This window comes from Canis aureus, chromosome 17, assembly GCF_053574225.1.
Source record: "Canis aureus isolate CA01 chromosome 17, VMU_Caureus_v.1.0, whole genome shotgun sequence".
Classification (NCBI taxonomy): domain Eukaryota; kingdom Metazoa; phylum Chordata; class Mammalia; order Carnivora; family Canidae; genus Canis; species Canis aureus.
This window is the reverse complement of record NC_135627.1, coordinates 11,072,850-11,094,645: the sequence shown is the minus strand read 5'-3', so window position 1 is coordinate 11,094,645 and position 21,796 is coordinate 11,072,850. Positions and strand designations below refer to the sequence as shown.

At 36.4% G+C, this 21,796-nt stretch overlaps 1 protein-coding gene, 1 long non-coding RNA gene and 1 pseudogene across 7 annotated transcripts in view; 1 reads left to right on the top strand and 2 right to left on the bottom strand.

Moving 5' to 3' along the window:
* PCCA (propionyl-CoA carboxylase subunit alpha) overlaps positions 1-21,796 on the top strand; it is a 461,536-nt gene that overhangs the window by 363,222 nt on the left and 76,518 nt on the right. For all 6 annotated transcript variants that reach the window (XM_077855069.1, XM_077855072.1, XM_077855071.1 and 3 more), the window contains 2 exons: positions 2,073-2,171; positions 20,384-20,437. In XM_077855069.1, coding sequence (XP_077711195.1) covers positions 2,073-2,171; positions 20,384-20,437 — 153 coding nt within the window. The remainder of the gene's footprint in view (positions 1-2,072; positions 2,172-20,383; positions 20,438-21,796) is intronic.
* LOC144287776 (uncharacterized) overlaps positions 1-21,796 on the bottom strand; it is a 64,537-nt gene that overhangs the window by 35,521 nt on the left and 7,220 nt on the right. The window lies entirely within an intron of this gene.
* Positions 18,971-20,929, bottom strand: LOC144287775 (large ribosomal subunit protein uL29m pseudogene; annotated as a pseudogene).

Below are 21,796 nucleotides of genomic sequence, written 5' to 3'. Positions count from 1 at the left end.
TATTTATTTATGATAGTCACAGAGAGAGAGAGAGAGGCAGAGACACAGGCAGAGGGAGAAGCAGGCTCCATGCAGCGGGAACCCGACGTGGGATTCGATCCCGGGTCTCCGGGATCACGCCCTGGGCCAAAGGCAGGCGCCAAACCGCTGCGCCACCCAGGGATCCCAGCCCCCCCTCATAAGTCCTAAAAATGACAATTACAATTTCATTCTGTCACCTCTGTTGATTTAAAATGAATATCAAATACAAATTTTTAAATGCTTGCCATTAAAAATTTTTCCTTATAGCTTCTAACTTTCCTTTTTGACAAATAAAACTTTTATAACTGAACATTGGCCTTTTAAAATCTTTTTAAATTTAGAAGCCATGTCAAAGCAAATATTTTTCTCAGTTTTAAAAGGTATCTTTAGCATTTAATATTTGTAAAAACTCTATTAGGAGCTTCTTTTGGAAATCTTTCATAACATAAGGATATATTTAATTCGGGGAGAAGTGCTAAATAGATAATTTTAAAATGTATTATTGCTGCTTCACAGATCTTTCTCATCTAGTGTTTTAATAGTAAATAATTTATGAGGTAGTATGATTATCTGACCTTATTTTTAAAACTCATTCAAGGATAGTGGAACCATTAGGGATGGGAGAAAGGAGAAAATACTTAGTACCTACCATGACAGGAATGTTGGTAGAGGGTTTTATATGTTAACTTCTTTAATCTTACAGTACCCTTTTGGATAGATATTTTTACTCTATTTTAGTTTGGCAGCTAAGGTTCAGAGATGTCAAATGCTCCAGCTTAGTTAAGTAGCTCTAACTTAGTAAAACAGCAATGTCAGGTGAGACCCAAGCCAATGTTCCTTCTTCCCACTATCTAAAGTCCGTATAGATGTATAAGGACACACTAAACACACTAAACAGTAACGTCTCCACATCTTTTATTTTACTAAGTATTGTTTAAGAGAATTAAGAGAGAGGGAAGGAATCGTTAGGGATCATGTGTCTTGACTTTGCTACAGGGTTATTCTGAACCCTGAACAAACTTAAATATCCCTTTGTTAGGTTGTTTACTGTAGAGTTAAAATATTAGTTATTGTCTTCTTAGCACTCATATACACGAGTTGGGTAATCCGTGAGTGAAAAGGAAGCAATAACTAACAATACTTATTTTATTTTTTTAAGGTTTCATTTATTTATTCATGAGAGACACAGAGGGAGAGAGGCAGAGGCACAACACAGGCAGAGGAAGAAGCAGGCTCCACGCAGGGAGCCCGATGTGGGACTCGATCCCAGGTCTCCAGGATTAGGCCCTGGGCTGAAAGCAACGCTAAACCGCTGAGCCAATATACTTGCCAATACTTGGGTGAAGTATTTCACCCAATACTTATTATTTTAATTTAACATTGCTTTTTTTTTTTCTTTCAGTTACTTTTATATTATTTATTTGGAAATTAGAATTTTTCTCTTGAAAGTATCTATTTTAAAAGATTATGAAGGTTTTCTTACATCTTCATAAATGATGACTTAATGAAATTAGTCATTTATGATCGACAAAAATATGACAGAACTTTTGCAAAGTTCAAATGGACTTTTAATATTCAACACTAAAGAATTTTGCCTAATTAAAGCTTCTGTTTAATTAAGATAACAATGCATAGTCCTTCATTAAAATTAACACAGAAAAAGTTCTTTCTTGGTCCTTGGAGAGGATATTATATGCAAGCCCTGATGTTGGGTTGCAAAATGTCACTGGAATTTATATGCATTACTTGTCTAATTGCAGTAAATGTAGCATGTCCAGATAGGTTTAGAGTTAGAAGGCTGTTTGTTACTTACTGGAAATCACTTGAAACCTCAGTACCCAGAGGCAGCTGTGCCCAGGTCCTTCACCTCTCCCCAGAGATGGCTGAGAAGACTCTTGTTGGACCCTGTCTTTCATGGAGGGAGCAGTAAACATGACAGGTTGTTTGGGAGCCATCTGTTTAAAATGGCTGCTGCTTTGTATGCAGCAATGAACTTGAGATCAGTTTTCTGTCTTTCTTCATGGTAACCATCTTACTTGGTGTCACAACAGGTGGAAGTTGATGGGTCGAAACTAAATGTGACCAGCACGTGGAACCTGGCTTCCCCCTTATTGTCTGTCAGCGTCGATGGCATTCAGAGGACGATACAGGTAAGTACTCCTATAATTTACTTTGAGGAGTCTGGCAAGTCTAGAATCCTGACTAGCACCTGGGTGGTTAATACTGACAGATACAGTTGCAAGAAGCCACATTTATTCATCTCCTACATTTTATGGTTGAAAACATTTTTCCTACTTTGGAGGATCTTGAAGCAAGTCTTATTCCGAGGAATCAATATTTCTTTTTTTCAGGCCATCCAGGAAAGTTAGTGTATGTTACCATACTTTGTCCTACATAAAGTATCCTGTGTGCTTTGCTAAAAATTTTTGTTGCCATTTTGGGTTTGTAGTTATAAAATATGACTTCATTACCTTTCTTTTCTGTGTAATTGAGATTGTGTAGCATTAGATCAGCAGAAAGGCGAGCTATGTTCAGCTTGACTTGCTAGAACACATTGATGCCTTTTAAAAATAGAATGGTCGGGGATCCCTGGGTGGCCCAGCGGTTTGGCGCCTGCCTTTGGCCCAGGGCGCGATCCTGGAGACCTGGGATCGAATCCCACATCGGGCTCCCGGTGCATGGAGCCTGCTTCTCCCTCTGCCTGTGTCTCTGCCTCTCTCTCTCACTGTGACTATCATAAAAATAAAAAAAATTAAAAAAAAATTAAAAAAAAAATAGAATGGTCTTAATTTTTTAACCTATATTTTCCCTCCAAAGTATGATTTCTTGCATTGAGAAAATGACTTGAAATCCAGAATTGATTGAATGTTCTTTGTCATCAGTAACCTCCATTTTAAAGTAGACAGCTATTGAAAGAGATTCTGCCCAAATTCCTTCAGCTCACCTTAGTTAAGGTTTAGGGCTCCAGGGAAAACCAAACAAAGAACACCATGTAACATGTGATGGTCACATGCAAATAAAAAATCATAACCTTCTCCCCATAGTACTAAATACTTATTCTTTTAGGGTTTTTTTTAACACGAAAATATTTTTATGTTTCCTTAACTTGATTTTGCACAGGAAACTGAATTTTATACAGGAAAATGATTTTTAAAGCATAGAGAAATCAAGAGAATCACAGATAAAAACTCTCTATAGCAGATTCACATATACCTCTATTAGAGATAGAAGCCTCCACTAAATATTTGATAACTAAATTGATTTCTAAGCTAGGCCATTGGGTATATTTTCTTTATGGTTCTAAGAAATCTTAACTCTTAGAAATGAGCTGTATATTTTGACTTTGATTTTGTAGCTTGCTACAGTTATTTTATTCTCTCATATTTTCTTATAAATTCTAACTATGAGGTGAAACACTTTAAGATCCTTGGAAAAAATATCAGTGCATAATTTCACATTACTTAAGATCCATTTATTGTGTCTTCAAAAAACATGGGTTTATAATACTTGTGTTCCATTAAATGTACTCTGCACTGAATGTACTGTGGCCAGTGACACTTGTTCTGGTTGGGGACATAGAGTAACCTCCCAGGAGCGGGTATAGAGAGGGGAAGGAACTGCTCCCCAAAGCGGCATATCAGGATATTTTCAGTTTCCTTCTCAATGACTGCAGGTAGGTAACTTGATGGCCCTTTCATATGTAGAGTTCCTAGCTATGTTAATGCTGGATATGTATTTAGAATAATTCCCAGAAATATTTTTTTTATCATAAGGATACAGTTCAGTAAATTCCTTTTTATTCTTTTTTTTTTAATCTTTTTTTTTTTTTATTTATGATAGTCACAGAGAGAGAGAGAGAGAGGGGCAGAGACACAGGCAGAGGGAGAAGCAGGCTCCATGCTCCGGGAGCCTGATGTGGGATTCGATTTTTTAAAAAAAAAATTTAAAAAAGATTAAAAAAAAATTTATTTGGGAGAGAGAGAGAGCATGTGAGTGGGGGAAGGGGCAGCAGAGGGGGAGGGAGAGAGAGAGAGAGAGATAGAATCTCAAGCACTTCCACCTCAGACTGAGAAATTTCTGTGGGGAGATGGGAGTGTTGTTGCTTTCTTCTCCCTTGCTTTATATACTCTCCCACTTCGTACTTGCATTCCGAGTTCTCTCCAAAGTTGAAGTTTGGGGTAAAGAGAGGAGGAACATGGTAAGAACTAGGGTGACCCAGGCTAATGTAACCGGTCATTCATTATTTTGGGGGCATGGCAAGCATCCAAAGTTGGCTGTTGTCTTTAAGGACACTTCTGTGGATTTGGGAGAATTTCTCACCTGCAGAACTCTTAAAGTCTGCTTGTTTTTTTTCAATTGCCTTTACCCTCCCGTTTCACATCGCTCCAGGTTTTCCTATTGAACAAGATCTCTCATAATGACCTAGCTTGGGTTTCTTCTGCATGATCTATATCTGGGCCACAAGAAATAATTATAAATGCATGCCTCATCAAACTCTTTTCTTCCTGCTTTGTCACCAAAACAATTGCTGATCTTACCTAGGTGTCCTTCAAAACCAGGAGATACATGGAAAACCAAGTGATTCTTATAAAATCCCTTTCACTTAGCTTAAAGTATTCAACCTTGAACCCAAAGTATTGGGTTCTTAGCTTAAGAACTCACCTCCACTGATTAATTTTTCATATTCTCTTAAGGTGGGAGATTCTCTTAAGGTGGGGCAATTGTTAGTTTTGCAGTTCCTAGCATGTTCTACTAGGTAGCTAGTCTAGCATCCTAAGGTTATGTGAGTACTTAACACCTATTTAGGTTTTTTTTTTTTTTTTTTTTTTAAGATTTTATTTATTTATTCATGAGAGACACAGAGAGAGTCAGAGACATAGGCAGAAGGAGAAGCAGACTCCATGCCGGAAGCCTGAGGTGGGACTCGATCCCAGGACTCCAGGATCACGCCCTGAGCCAAAGGCAGAGGCTCAACCGCTGAGCCACCCAGGCGTCCCAACACCTATTTAGTTTTATAACTGAATCCCTGTGACTACATGAAAAGTAGCAATTAACATCTTTATCTGATTAGATGATAAAATAATTGGGGAAGAAGCATACCCTTTCTTTAGGAATTAGCTCCTTATGCATCCAATGAAATTCAGTCATATCACATTATCTATTTTCCTGGTTTTCATTGGTAAACCCCATAAGCTTAATATTATCCATGAATTTCTTTAAAAATAAATGGTAATTTGGCATGTACCATCACTTGGATAATGAATTTCATAGATTACTAACTTTTTAATTGATCAAAAATTTCAGTTTTGATTTGACCTTTAATTATTATTGTTGTGCTGAATTCCTGGCAAATGTAAAGTCTCAGTAACTGGACAAATGGATGAGGAGATGAATGCATGGATAGACCTCTTGCATTTTGTAATTTCAGAAATTAAATCTGTCTTGGGGCACCTGGGTAGTTCAGTCTGTTGAGCATTCGTTCAGACTCTTGGTTCCAGCTCAGGTTGTGACTCAAGGTTGTGGGATTGGGCCCTGTCGGGCTCCACTTAGTGTGGAATCTGCTTCTGTTCCTGTCCCTGCTCATGTGCTCACTCTTGTGCTCTTGCTCTTCTGCACATGTGCACGCTCTCAAATAAATAAATATATAACTAAATAACTACCTAAATAAATAAATAAAATCTTCAAAACAAAAAACAAAACAAAGAAATCTGTCTTATCTACACTTTTAAGATTTAGATTTTATTTCTTCTAAGAAGTCATCAAATTAAGCTATGTTCATATGGCAGCCTTCTTAGTTGTTTTATCAATTTTCTTTAATTTCCAAACATCTGACATTCACAGATTCTTTTTTTTTTAAGATTTTAATTTTTTTTTTTTTTTTTTTAGATTTTAATTTTTTATTCATAAGAGACACAGATAGAGAGAGGCAGAGACACAGTCAGAGGAAGAAGCAGACTCCGGGATGCAGTACTCGACCCTAGGACCACAGGATCACACCCTGAGCCAAAGGCAGACACTCAACTGCTGAGCCACCCAGGCATCCCCAAATAAATAAAATCTTAAAAAAAAAAAAAAAAAAAAGTAGGTCTAAGTGGTATAATCTGAGAATATACAGTCATTTCTCATTTCTATTGTGGGAAGGTATCGTCTCATTTTCAAATTACCAAATTAAAAAGTGATAAAATGGAGCAGCATTGTCCAATAGAAATCTAATGAACCATATACACACAGTTTTACGTTTCTGAGTAGCCACATTAAGAAGGTAAAAGCAAGGGGCACCTGAATGGCTCAGTTGTTGTGTGTCTGCCTTTGGCTTGGGTTGTGATCCTGGGGTCCTGGGATCCAGTCCCGCATTGAGCTCTCTGCAGGGAGCCTGCTTCTCCCTCTGCCTGTGTCTCTTCCTCTCTGTGTGTCTCTCATGAATAAATAAATAAGGTAAAAACAAGTGAGATTAATTTCACTAATCCATTTCGTTTAACTCCGTATATTCAAAATGTTAGCATTTCAAGACAAAATAATATAAAAAATTATTAATGTGGTATCAGGAACAACACGCCTGACATGCATATAAGAATATACTGATAACAGCTCAAGCAACAGAATGATGAATGTGAAATGTAGTCGTACCAGAACAATGAAATCATGTGTAAAGAAAAGTGTATTCCACAGCTTCTATTTTTAAATTATTTACTATTAAATAAAATGGGAAATTTAGTTTCTTAATTGTACTAGTCACATTTCAAGTCCCCAGTAGACACATGTGGCTAGTGGTTAACTCATAAACAAAACCTTTCCTAAATAAGAGTGCTTGTAGAAGAAAAATGTATTGGTTTTTTCATGCTTCCCTGTGTCAACAACAGTTTGGGTTTTTATCATTTAAAATTAGGAGTAGATGAACTAAATTCACTTTTCAGCAGAAGATGAATTTATCATCTAGTTAATGAACTTTTCACATTTTATTTTAGAACTTTAACAAAAATTAGGACTGTTTTTAATACACAGAATGATTTCTATCCTACAGCATATAGTTAAGTATTGGATCAAATGATTTTCTGTGTTCTGTACATGTAGAGCTTACTGTATGTCTTCATACACCCTAGCACCTATCTAGCATGAAACAAATAGAACTTTCTTTTTCTTTTTAATTTCTGTGACTACACTCTATTCCTTTTTTTTTTTTTTTTTTGACTACACTCTATTCCTGTGAAGCATTCTTTTTTTTACCTTGAAAGAGGCTCTTCAGTTTTACTTTGAACAACTCAAATAGTCTTCCATTTCTTACAGTGTAATTTGTCTGCTGGGATTTAATGTGTTGTTTCTTGTTAGCATTTTACATACTAGATTTTGATTTTGTGTAGTCACGTAGTTTGAACATTTGGAAGCAGAGCTGCCGACTAACTGCTATTGGCCTGTTTCTTTGTGTGGCATGATTTCTTCTATCCACCTGCTCACAGCAGGTTGTCTACAGGCCTGAAGAGTAGCTAAATACTTTTGAAAATATCTTGAGATCCTGCTAAGGTCTAACAATCTCTGCATTTATGTGATGTGAAGCTATTCATGATGTACCTTTGAAGGCTTTTTTTCTTTTTATTTCTCATATTCTTGGTTAAATATTTTCAGGAGAAGATAAATTTATGATAAGTAACAGTACAAAGCTGACTGCGGTACCAGGGCATTCTACATTGAATGGGTTATTGATACTCAACTATGTGGAACTAATTTTCTATGTTAAAGCAGACACATTTGGAATAGTGTCACATGAATGTCATGTCATTTACTACAGAATCCCAGATTAAATGGATTATTTGTGAACTGATTGCAATGTTAAGTAGATTATATAACATGATAACTTAAAATTCTCAGTGGGCTGGTATAATATAGAATATTATATATAAACACATAAATATGATAGAAGATATGTAATGGTGTTTGTGGATTAACTGTGATATGTTTGCAAATGCTTATCTGCATAGAGTGAATAATTTTTAAATTTTAAACCTATTTTTCTCTTTTTGAAGAAAATGAATTGATTCTTATACCTCTTGAGTAAGGGAAGTTAAAAAATAAGTTATTTCCTTTTTTTTAGGTTTTTTTTTTTTTTTTTTTTTTAGTTTTTTAGATGAAAGTAACTCTCACAACTTCTGGGAACCAACTTTTGTTATAATCCTAATAAATGTGTATAGGTGCTAAAGTAAATGTTTTAATTATATTTTAATTCAAAAATTAAATGGAGTAACTTATGTGTTTCCTTATTCTTTGCCAGTGCCAAAAAAAAAAGTGGATTTGGGAAGTGTTCATCTTCTTTTTTTTTTTTGGAAGTGATTATCTTCTGTTTTTAGTCCCAAAATAAATGTTTTCCCTGTTTTCAGCTGTTTCTCCTCATCCCTTAGAAGTAATTAGTTGTTATTTTGTACTATATGCATGTGATTACCCTAGAGTTATCAAATGTAATATGAAACCATTTATTTAGGATGTATAGGATATATAAATATATAACTTAGTAAGTGGGGTTTGGTATTTTTTCCCAAAGAAATGGGAAATGAGAGAGTAATTATTAACCATCTCCTTTTCACATTCCTGAAAACATCAATTACAGTTACACATCTTAGAAACAAGCCCACCAGGAGAACAGAAATAACTCCTTTAACTATGCTTTGAAAAATTTAATCACAATTTAACAGCTGGGATGTATTTACAACTATAATTTGAAATATTAATTTTGACACATCTACCTGCTTTTGTAATGGAGTCCCAGAAGCTTAGCAGTTTTCTTGTCTCTAGTGGCATTGGTTTTATGATTTGGAGTTGCTTTTAAAAATTTACTGTAATGGGAAAATGTCATTCTGCGTCTCCCCTGCTCCTCCCCCCACATATTTTTTTTATCCTCTACTGTTTACTAGAAAATTATATCTTAGTAGCTGCCAGAAGAGAATTTTGAATAGTATAAACACTGATTGTAGTAAACGTGGAAAAGAATACAAGGAGCTACGTTGGAGAGTGATAAGACAAATCCTGTAGTAATGGCCTTTACAACACATTATCATGTTGGAAATCAGTGAGGGGAAAAAGAAAACTATTACTATTTCTTCCTCTGACTTTTCAGTGAGATTACTTTTAAAGGTTAAATTGCCTATGATTTTATTGTCCCAGAAAGATATTTTTGGAGCATTTATTATTTTGTGGATGTCCTACTTTTTTTGAGTGAACAGCCTTTCCTAATTTTGTATGAACTTGATTCTCACAAATGTTGAAGTCGTTTCAATCATCAAAGCCTTACTTCTTGAATATACTTTTCTTTACAGAAAAAAAAAGGTATATATTTTGTGCATGTTGGAGCAGAGTATCAAAATAAGGACAGAAGAAAGTTTTTGTCTAGCTCTGAAGTGCCACTCAAAATAGGAAATGGTGTAAAAAACACTTGGAGAAAATATTTTAATAAGGCTGGGATACGTTTCATGAAAATAAAAGTCTTAATTTTTATTTTATTTTACTTTCTGTTACTAGCTTATCAAATGGTCAGTTCCTATTTGTTTTGGCATGTCTCAGGCTCTTTGTAAGCTCTGATACTTTGTTCTTTGTGAATTCTAAAACCTAATTGTCTTAATCATAAACTGTGGGAAAATTGTATATTCCTGTTTTTTGTATAGAGGTAAATTCCAGTTTGAATGAAATTTTATTTCCCTATTTTTTTTATGTCAGTCCTTACTGCTGAGCTGTGTCAGGTTTGGGCACTTCTGTCTTTCTCTTCCTCCCACTTCTCCTCCTTGCTTTGATATCCCCCTCCCCCTCACAACATGTACAACATTTACAACAGAGATGTAGATATCAAATGTAAGCACATAAGTAAGGTAATTTGAGTACGAAGAAGGTTAATAAAGGCTATAAAACAGTATAACTCACAGAAAGTACCTGTAGGAGGCGATTTTAGCTAGAGTGGCTAGAAAGTTGTTTCTGAATAGCTAACATAGAGTTGAGACCTGTAAGGAGAAGGGGGCAGCCATGCGAAAATTTAGAGGGTGAAAGTCCCAAGTCGCAGGAATGGCAAGTGCAAAGGCTCTGAGACAGGAACTGCCTTGGTTTGTGTAGAGGCCTGAGGGAAGGCCAGTGTCTTGAGTATAGCTTAGGAGAGTAGAAGAAGATAGGCAGGGATTAGATTGTACAGAATCTTGGTAGGCCAAAGTTTGGGTTTTATTCAATTCCCACTGTGGAGCTTTTGAGGGGTTTTGAATAGAATGATAGGATATGATTTAAAAGCACTGCTGTGAGGAGGTTGGACCACAGGGGACTAGTGGCGGAAATAAGGGAGCCATTTATACAATCATTGTAGTTGTATAGCTGAGAGTTGCTGATGGCTGAGGCCAGGAATAGGCCAAGTCTAGTCAAGGGCCTGTGTTTGGATGGCTCACAAGTTGAGTGGTTATCACATTTTTAAATGGTTGGAAAAAATTAAAAGTAGAATAGAATTTCATGACACATGGAAAGTATGTGAGATTTAGATTTCAGTGTCCATAAATACAGCTTTACTGGAATACAACTACATTGATTTGTTTTTATTTGCTATGAGTACTTTTGGAATTTTTGTTAAATGGAACCTTAATACCCCAGTTTTCCCTATCACACAGAAATTCAGTAGCTTAGTAGTAGTAAAGTTTATTGTGATTTATTTTGAGCTCAGAACGAATATTTAAATTTTTCCGAACAAGAAGAACCACTCTCAGCCAGTGTTTTCCAACATTGAATAGCTGTGAGGAGAATTAGCTTATGCTGCAGATTTGATGTTTATCAACAAATTCAGCCTAAAATTGCAAGACAAAACAGTGCTTACATGCAAAATTTATACTGTGGTAGTAACATTTTGACAACAATTAATGTTTGAATCACAACTAATGTCAAGCTGCTTTTTATACTTCCCAGGCTGTCAAAAGATTAAAACAAGAAGTGAACTATAGTTTCAGCAGCATTTTTTCAAACCTCAATGCAAAAGCAAAGGAAATTTCCATATTTTAAAATCCATTTCACTGTACAATTGAGGATCTTCCACCTAGCCTAAAATTGGAAGTGATCAAACAACAATGTAATGTTAGGCTAAAGGCAAATACCAGGAGAGTAATCTAACAAAATTCTATAAATGCCTTCCAAACAATGAATATGCTTAAGTAAAATCCTGTGTCTATGGATTGTCATCAGTATTTGGCAGTAACTATCTGTGGGAAAAGGTATTATCAAAGATGAAATAGTGGGATATCTGGATGGCTCATTCAGTTAAGCGTCTACCTTCGGCTCAGGTTATGATCCTTGGGTCCTGGGATTGAGCCCCACGTTGGGCTCCTTGCTCAGCACGGAGCATGCTTCTCCCTTTCCCTCTGCCACTTTCCCTTGCTTGTGCTTTTTCTCCCTCTCTCTGTCAAGTAAATAAAATCTTGTTTTAAAAAGATGAAATAGGTAAAATCTCATTGCAGATCAGCATTAATGGATACATATTTGCCATTGATTTTGATGATAGAGAACACTAACTTTGAGCCCCAATTAAAACAATTTTATCCCTAGATAAGAGAATTCCATTTTCCTTACTGCAGTATTATCAAAAAATTGTGCTTAGGCATTATATCATGAATATTGCCCCAAAATATTGTGAAAATCTGTTTTCTCTCTTGTTCCGTAACTAGCTACATAATATTCTCAATTTTGCCTCACAAAGTCTAAAATGTTTACTATATGGCCCTTTACAGAAAGAGCTTGCCAAGCCTTGGCTTAGACGAAGGTGGTAGTGGTGAAGATGGCAAAATAATTTGACATATATTTGGGCAAAATGGCAGGAAAAATCGACAGATCAGATACCAGGTGTGAAAGAAGTTAAAGAGTGAAGGGTAAGCAACTGAGTGAAGGAGAGCAGTATTTGCTGAGATAGGAGTTAGGTGGAACAGGTTTGGAGAGGCAAATCAATAATTCTTTTTGACTTTGAACTCATAGGACAAATGGGAATTGAAAACATAAATCCCATAGTCATGAGCCTTTAGATTTTCTCTCAAAGCATGGGTCTGCCACATACAAAAGATCTTATGCCATACACAAAAATTAACTCAAGTGGATTAAAGACCTAAAGAAGATAATGGAGACCAAAAGCTTCATGACACTAGACTTAAGAAAGATTTCTTAGATATAACACCAGAGTCATAGGCAACAAAGTCAAACATAAATAGGATTACATCAAACTTAAAAATGTCTGTACATCAAAGGACACAAACAATAGAGTGAATGGGAGAAAATATTTGCAAATCATATATTTGATAAGGGGTTAATATCTAGAATGTATAAAGAATTAGCACTTAACAAGAAGATGAACCTTATTTATTTATTTAGATTTATTTAATTAGGGGCACGTGGGTGGCTCAGATGGGTAAGTGTCTGCCTTCAGCTTAGGTCATAATCTTGGGGTCCTGACATCGGGCCTCTTGTCAGGCTCTCTGCACAGCAGGGAGTCTGCTTCTCCTTTTCCCTCTGTCTCTCCCCCACTGTTCATGCTCTTTCTCTCCCCCTCAAATGAATAAATAAAACCTTAAAAAAAAAAAGATTTATTTATTTATTTTAGAGAGAGAATGTGTGAGTGGGGAGGGTGGAAGGTCAGAAGGAAAGGGAGAGAGAGTGAATACCCAGCAGACTCTCTGGTGATCAAGGAGCCTCAGTTTGGGGCTCAATCCCAGAACCCTGAGATCTGACCTGAGCTGAAATCAAGAGTCAAATGCTTAACTGACTGAGTGACCCAGTTACCCCAAAAACTAACCTGACTTGAAAATGATCAAAGGACTTAAATAGACATTTCTCTAATGATTATATACAAACAAACAATAAACATAGGGAAATTTGCTAAACATCACTCATCATCATAAAAATATAAATGAAACTGACAATGAGATGTCATCTCACATTAGGATGGCTACTACCCCCAAAAAAGGCCAACAGAAAATAATAAGTGTTGGTGAGAATATAAAGAAATTGGAATCCTTGTGCACTGTTGGCAAAATGGTAAAATGGCACAGCTTGTATGGAAAACAGTAGGAGAGTTCTTCAAAAAATTAAAAATAGTACTACTAAATGGTCCAGCAGTCTCACTTCTAGATATATATCTGAAAGAATTGAAAACAGGGTCTTTTTTTTTTTTTTGAAGATTTTCTTTATTTATTCATTAGAGACAGAGAGAGAGGCAGAGACATGGGCAGAGAGAGAAGCAGGCTCTATGCAGGGAGCCCGATGTGGGACTTGATCCCGTGACTCCAGGATCATACCCTGGGCCAAAGGAAGATGCTCAACCGCCGAGCTATCTAGGCTTCCTGAAAGCAGGGTCTTAAAGGGGGTATTTGAACACCCCAGTTCATTGCAGCATTATTTAGAATAGCCAGGAGGTAGAAGCAACCAAAATGTCCACCGACAGATGAATGGATAAACAAAATGTGGTATATGCATACACTGGAGTAGTATTCAGCTGTAAAAAGGAAAGAAATCCTGTCACATGCTACAACATGGTTAAACCATGAGGACATTATGCTAAGTGAAGTAAATCAGACAAATACTATATACACCCACTTATTTGAGGCACCTAAAGCCATCAGGTTCATTGAAACAGAAAGTAGAATGGTGGTTACCAGGGTCTATGGGGAGGGAGGGAAGGGGAAGTTGTTGTTCAGTGGGTGTAGAATTTCAGATTTGCAGGATGAGAAAGTTATTATGATCTGTTTCTCATCATCATAAATATATTTAATACGCTGAACTGTGTACCTATGAATGGTTAAAACGGTAAATTTTATTATATTGCTTATCACCAAAAAAACTGTTAGTTGAAAAGTCGTAGGAGCCAAAACAATTTTTAAAAAGAAACACAAAGTTGGAAGAAATATATAACTTGATTTCAAGATTAATTATGAAACAGCAGTATCAGGACAGTATGATATGGGTAGATAGATAGATAGAAGAGAATAAAGTATAGACATAGATCCAGTTACAGGTGATCAGTTGATTATTGGCAAAGATGCTAAGAAATTTTAATGTGAAATTCTCTTAAATGGTGTTGAAACAATATCCATTTGGTGAATAAAATGAACTCGTTTATTAGACAGCAGATCAGTGATTGCCTAGAGGTAAGGACCAAGGTTGGACTGTGAAAGGGCAGGAAGAACATTTTGGAGGTGGTGGGAATGTTCTGTGTGTTGACTGTGGTGGTGGTTTCTTATAGTTGTCGAAAGTCATTGAATTCTATACTTTAAATGGAATGTAGTCTTCTGTACATAAGTTATATTTCATTAAAGTTGATTTATTTTAAGATGGGGATTGGAACTGTAGGGGAGCATGGATGTCAATGAGATGACACAGGGAAAGAAAGTAGATGGAAAAGAGAAGAGAGCCTAGGTCTGGGCCCTGGGGACCTCCTGCAGGTGGAAATTGCATGAGGCTAAGAAGGAGCTTTCAGGGAGGTAGGAGAAACTTGAAGTCCATGAAAGAATTGTATTTGGGAGAGAGAATAATTGACAGTTCATAGCATTGCTGGATGAGGACAAAGCCAACTTATCGATAGGTAAGGCAACATGGAAACCGTGGGTGATCTTGATGAAGGACTGCAGATGAACAGTGGGGAAAAAAACACATGGGAGCAGGTTCAGAGGAGAATGGAAAGGGACAAGGTAGAGACCATGAAGAGAAAGAGCTTTTTACAGAGTTTGGCTGTAAAGGACAAAGGGAACAGTAGCTAGAGGGACATGTCTATAGAATTTTTTTAAATTATTTTTTGCAATTTTTTTGTTCAAGGAACAGGACTGTTTGTCCTGTACAGTTTTCCATTGTCAGAACTGAGCTGATTGCTTCTCAGTGGTGTGGTTTTACATGTCTTCCCTCCTTTGTTTTCTATAAATTGATATTTGGCTCCAGAGATGTAATCAGATTCCAATGCCATTATCTTTGGCAAGATTGGGTCATAAAATGGTGTGGCACACCTCATACAGAGGTCTGGTCACCTCTACATTGATACTCAAGCTTCGGTCAATAAATTCCTTAAGGTTTACAAAATGCTGATGTCTCAATGTTGTCTTTTTTTTTTTTTTTCTTTTTTTCATTTATTACCAGGATTGATTCTTTAAAGAGAAACTGTATCTCAACTGTTTCTTGGGTTATCCAGGACTACAGCATTCATAGAAAAGACGTAAGATAAATGCTGGATCTTTTCCCTTTACTTTCCAGTCCCGAAGAGTTGGTTCCCTGTCATTCTTCAAAAGTGACTAAATTAGACTGTTATTTTGTTTCTGGTATCCATTTTGAACTCATGGCTTCAAACATAGTTGGTCTGCTTTAATCCATTGCAGTTATAATCCTTACTCATGGTCAGATTTTGCCAGCTTTGGCCAGGGAATTTCCTGAGCCCTGAGTCTTTGTAACTTGCCCCAATCTTTGATAGCTCCCTTGCTTTCTGATGTGATGAGATGTAGCAGCCTTATCTCTGCCCCCAAACCCCAGGATCAGCCATTCTGCTGAGAAGCCTTGATTTCTTGGAGTGGGAAATGGTATTTGTTGATAACATCTGGGGTGCTAGGGATGTTTATTGCTGCTGGGTCTCTTCAGTGTTTCTGTGGAAGATTCAGAAACCATGCCACCACTGCCATCTTCCCAGAATCTAGTAGCTACACTTTTCAATCAGAAAATTTCTCTTTCTTCACAGCTGTTAGGATTAAGTGTGTTGCTGCATGACACAGGTGGTCAGTTGTGCTCACTTTGTGCTGGTAAATATAGACTGGATTCTGGATCTCTGCCTCAGGCTTTTGAGGAGAGAAAATTTAACTGCTGAGGCTTGGGTTTGTAGGAATGGCGATGCTTTCACTGAGTATTTTCCTCACTACTCCTAGAATTACAGCATATCATTGAACTGCCTATCCTCAGTCTACATAATTCTATAGCATTCCTTTCCCTAATTTTTTGACAGCTACACCTCTAGCTCTGCCCAGCTAAAACTTCGGCTAGATAGTTGAAGATTGAGAGAGATATGTAGGTCACTCTTGTCTTTCTTGGTATGAAAAAGCTTCAGAATTCTTGGTGAAAATTGATTTTTTTCATTTCCATTTTGTGGCACTGATACGCATGCTGTTGGGATTAAGGAGGAAGTGCAAGAAATGGTCCTTGTCCTAAGTGATGACCTAGTCCTTATTGTAGAGATATTCCATCCTACACAGTAGAGATAGCCCAACCCTGCACAACTGCTTGAATTGGAATTCTTATTCTTCTACTGTAGTGTAGGCAAATTACTTTTATATCCCTGCACGTTTATTCCTCATAAGTAAAACAAAATGTAGATTTTGAGATCTGTTTGCCCTCCAAATTATAAGTTTCTGGGAATGAAACAGGCTTAGCTCTACTTTTGGGTTTACTTCTAGCCTTTGAGTCCTCCTTACTTGAGTGATTGCTACCTGCTGCATTTTTCTTGGGCTCCCCGCCCACCTCCTCCCTCATTCCTGTTTATCCTCAACCTTACATCAGACTTCAATCTTTCTTTCTTTTTTTTTTTTAGACTTCAATCTTTCTTAAGCAACCACGTTACTCCCCAATTTTTAAATGGTAATACTTTGTAAAGTATGAACTCTGCAAGATGGGACCTGGCTCTGTAATTCCTTCTTGGTTTTCCTTTCATGCCCCTTTACTCCAGCAACCAAACCTATCTCTGGCCGTATGAAACCATTCACCACACCTTAAAATCACCAGGCTTTTTCTTAATCTGAAATTCATGCACACTGTCCCATCCAACCAAAGTGTTTCATTTATTTCCTTTTTGGAGAATGCCTGCTAATTTTTTAATCCCCAGCTCTAATGTGTATCTGCAAATCTTCCTTGACCTTTCTGGGCATTTAGCTGGTTTGCCTCTCATCCTTTAATACTTTGTATGTTTTGTACTATGGATTTATCATATTGAATTATAATTTATTTTGTTTCCTTTTTTAATGCAATCACTATCCCCAATGTGGGGCTTGAACTCACAGTCCCAGATCAAGAGTCCCATGTTCTACTGATTAAGCCAGCCAGATGCCCCTATAATTTACTGTAGAATTCTCTTTTTTCCTTCAGTCTCCCAGAGGGTGAATTTTAACTCAGCTAGCAGTGCTCAACTCAATATAGTTAATGGACAGATGAATGGATAGATGGATGGATGGATGGATTGATGGATGGATGACCAAAGTAGAAGTGCCAGTGTCAGAACCCAGGATTCAAGACTTAGTTCTTAATCCCTTAGGACATTGAGGGAGATAATTGATTTTGTTCCATTCTGTACCATTTCTCTTTTTGCCTTTATGAAATTATATATGTACATTTGGAAGAATAGGAATAATAGGTAAGCCAAAAAAAAAAAAAAAAGCCAACTAATATCTTCCACCCAGAAATAATAGTTAACTGTTTTATGTGCATTATTTATGCTAGAATTTTATCTTTAACATATACAAGTTTTTAACATGATGTCTTCCCGACCTATTGTTTTGTTCTTTATTTTTGCACTTAGAAATATACTATAAACATTTTTAATGTCTCAAATTTTTTAATGGATGCATGGATTATACCATAATTTATTTAACCACTTTAACCATTTAACCTGCTTGAAGATTTTAGAATCTGTAAACTGCAACTGTGATGTCATTTTTGTAGCTATGGGTGTCTTTTGTTTTTGTTGTTTTTGCCTACTCATGACTTTTTCCCTTAGGTTAAATTCTTAAAAGTGAAATTAATAGATAAAAATACTGATTTTGAGTTTTCTGCACTATACCACACCATGTTGAGTGTGCTGGTCAGTTTACTATTGTGTTGGGTCACTGGGGGCAATATTTTCAGGGGAGGGGGGAGCTAACCATTTTGTCATTGTGCATTAATCTACTTTCCTTCTGACTGGCATAACTTCCCTCAATCAGGAACCAGGGGCTTAGCTGGAATTCTGGAGATTTGCTCTGGGTTCTATGATTTGAGTGATCTTAAAGATTGGGGTTAGTAAACCTACACTTTTTATTATTTTTTAATATTTTAATTTTTTAAAAGATTTTATTTATTCATGAGAGGCAGAGACATAGGCAGAGGAAGAAGCAGGCTCCCTGCAGGGAGCCTCATTCGGGACTTGATCCCAGGACCTCGGGATCACGACCTGAGCCAAAGGCAGACACTCAACCAATGAGCCATCCGGGTGCCCCAACCTACACTTTTTAAAAAAGGAACAAAATAAGAATATATCTGTGATAGCTCATGGCATGCAGTTGAGTGCAGGCTACTGCTCCCTCCAGAGTTACATCTGGGAACTTAAAAAACAAACAAACAAACCATATAGCTACTTAGTTAGAACTGCTTTATTTTTTGTGGAATCTTTGAAGTCATTGGGCCTTTTCTGAGGAACACAAGAAAGAATTTTGAAGAACAGGTTAGAAATAAATAAAGCAATTTTACAGGTGAGAATTTTCTGGAAAAAAAGTATAATTTACTTCCAATGAACTATTTAGTTATCCATTTCTTGCAAACTAAAATTAAAACAAGATATGCATAAATCATATTGTATTACTCTGAACTTACTTTATTTACAAATACATGCATAACATAGGGGCTGTGTTTCTTTTCACTGCCCTCTGGACATAGAAGGATTGTGTTGTCCCTCTTGTTATTTTAAACAAATGCTAACATTATATGACAGGTTTATTGAGATAGAATTCACACATCATAGTTCACCCAGAATGCACAAGTCAGCATTTTTTAGTCTCTTCACAGAGTTGTTCAGTCATCACCACAATCACTTGTAGAACATTTTCACTAACACAAAAATTTGAAACCCCATACTAATTAGCAGTCATTTCTCATTTCCTCCCAGCAATGCTCCCTTGGCAGCCACCTTTTCTTCTTCCCGTCCTCACTTATCTTTCTTCTCTTTTCCCTCCCTCTCCCCTCCCTTCTTTCCTTTCTAAAAGGAGTTTGATTTGTGCTTTATATACTTGATTTTTTTCAAAGTTTGGTAGAAGCACAACCACCTCCAGAATTAGCATGACATTAACACTTGGACCAAATCGATAAGTAAATTGTCACAAGTTCTTTCCGAAACCACTTAACATATATTTACTTTTGTATATAGACTGTTATCCAAGAAGAACAAAATAGAAAGTTAAGAGTTCAGACTTATTAGATAAGACTTGACTTTCAGAAAGATGTGGAAACTCTTTCTGAAGAAATTTTTCTTACTTTTTCCCCTAAACTTTTCTTATTGGCTTTAATGTGGGCTTGCTTCTCTAGTCTCAGTCTGACAAAATGCCCCATGTAAGGCATGGCAAGGAATCATTTCTTGTAACTGTTACTTAGATACCAAGGTGTAGCCACTTCTTGAACTTGTGCCAGATGGATCTTTCAAAGATGTCTCTTATCCAAGCATGAGGTCTAGCTTTTTCTTGAGCAGTCTGAAGAAGCCTTAAGGCATCTTCTCTTTCCTGGACAACTTTATCTAATGTACCTCTGGAATCTGCTACCCTTTCCAACTGTTCCAGACTTGGCATTGGCAATCTCTGCCCCTTGGCATCCTGCTCTAGAGTTAGGAGCATGTTTGTTTGTTTCTTTTTTTTTTTAAGATTTTATTTATTTATTCATGAGACACACAGAGAGAAAGAGAGAGAGACAGAGACACAGGCAGAGGAAGAAACAGGCTCCATGCAGGGAGCCCAATGTGGGACTTGATCCCTGGACTGCGGGATCACACCCTGAGCTGAAGGCAGATACTCAATTGCTGAGCCACCCAGGCATCTCGCATGTTTCTTTATTCAGTAGGACAACCAGAGTTTATGTATATTTTCATTACTTTCATTCCTAGTTGTTGACAGGTCCATGAAGCTCCAAGTTTCATTCCCCCCACCCTAATTTCTTGGGGAATCAAAAATTTTTTTCAATACATTCCTTGACCAGTGGAATAAAGTAATCTACACTAATGAAAAGATGTGACATTTGGTGGATTTTTAGGCAATCTGTGCTAGCCCAAGAAATTGTGACAACCAGGAAGTCTCCAGGGCAGCTGTGAGTCTTCTGTAAAGAACAGCCAAACTGTACTAATCTACTTCCTATCTCTGTAAATTTGCCCATTCTGGACATTTCATGTTAAATAGAATCGTATAATATGTGGTCCTATGTGATGACCTTCTATGTCAGTACTGCATTCCTTTTAATAGCCAAATAATATTGCATCATATAAGCATACCATATTTTGTTTATCCATGTACCACTTGATGGACATTTAGGTTATTTGACTATTAATAATACTGCTATGAACATTCATGTACACATTTTTGTGTGGATATGAATTCATTTTATACTTCTTTTTTTTCCCCAGTGTCTTTCTCGAGAAGCGGGTGGAAACATGAGCATTCAGTTTCTTGGTACAGTGGTAAGCATGACGGGATTATTATTTTGTATATTCACTAAATTTACAGAGGGGGAATAAAAGTGTTCAACTAGCTTTAACGCATGTATTTGAACTTGTCTTCATCAAGGTTTTACTTTGCTATTAAATGAGATGTTTTTGTTTAATAAATGCATTCTTAATGTTCAAGAGGTTTCCATGATAGAATAATTTTAGCTATTTCTCATTAGAGAGAAAATAGGTTTTTAAAAATTATTTGTATGTTGTTATTTTAAGTGCTTTTTTTTTTCAATTAGAGGTTTTCTGCCTGTTTTTTAATAATAAAAAATAAGAAACATATTATTTAAGATGCTTTTCCTGTCGGTTTTCCTTATAACTTTGTCTATTAAGTTTTTTCAAGTACGCATTTCTAAGGAAATGGAGTCATAATTTTGTATCTTGATTTTTTTTCACTTAAGATTCTACTAATCATTTTCCATATTGCTAGAATATATTTATCAGCATCATTTTAGTGGAGCTCTGGGTATGACATATTTTATTGTCTATGAATCCCAGTTGTTAGGTATTTAAGTGACCCCTCATTTTTGCCATTATGAATGGTGTTCTAATGAACAACTTTATGGTTTTGCTTTTTTGATATTTTGAATTTTTTTCAAACATGGATATTTTCAAAAATGTATAAGATATATTTCATTCAAAGTGTAATGAAGACCATCAATAATTTTATGGCTTAGTATGTGTTACTAGTTATTTCCTGTCTTTTTACAATGCCCTTTGTCACGTATTAGAATACTGCTTTGCATTCTTGTTAGCAGTAGTTACAGTTTTCAAAATTATTTAACTTTAGCTGGTGAAAAGAAGTTTACAGTTATTATTTTTCTTTTAATGTGAAGGTAGTGGTCGTAGTAATGATCATATTCATGAGGTGTATGATCAGATAATAAGGTGCCTTAGTGTTTTAATTAGCATTTCTCTGTATATGGGGGGGGGGGGGGAGAGAGAGAGAGAGAGAGAGAGGAGGCAAGTCCAAAATATGCATGGTAGGCCTGGGAAGACTTGGAGTTCAAGTCCAAAGACCATGTACTTGGAGGATTCCTTCTTACTTGGGAATTCCTTTTTCTTCGTTTAATTGAATTATGCCCACCCATATTAGGGGGAGTAATCTGCTTTACTCCAAGTCTGCTGATTTAAATTTTAATCTAAAAAATATCTTCATAGAAACATCTAGAATAATGTTTGGCCAAAAATCTGGATACTGTAGCCTAGCCAAGTTGATACATAAAATTCACCATCACTAAAGTATACACATCCCATCCCTTAGTGGCAGTTACATTATTATCAATAGATATGTGTGCACACCTTGGAGATACTGTGAGTTTGGTT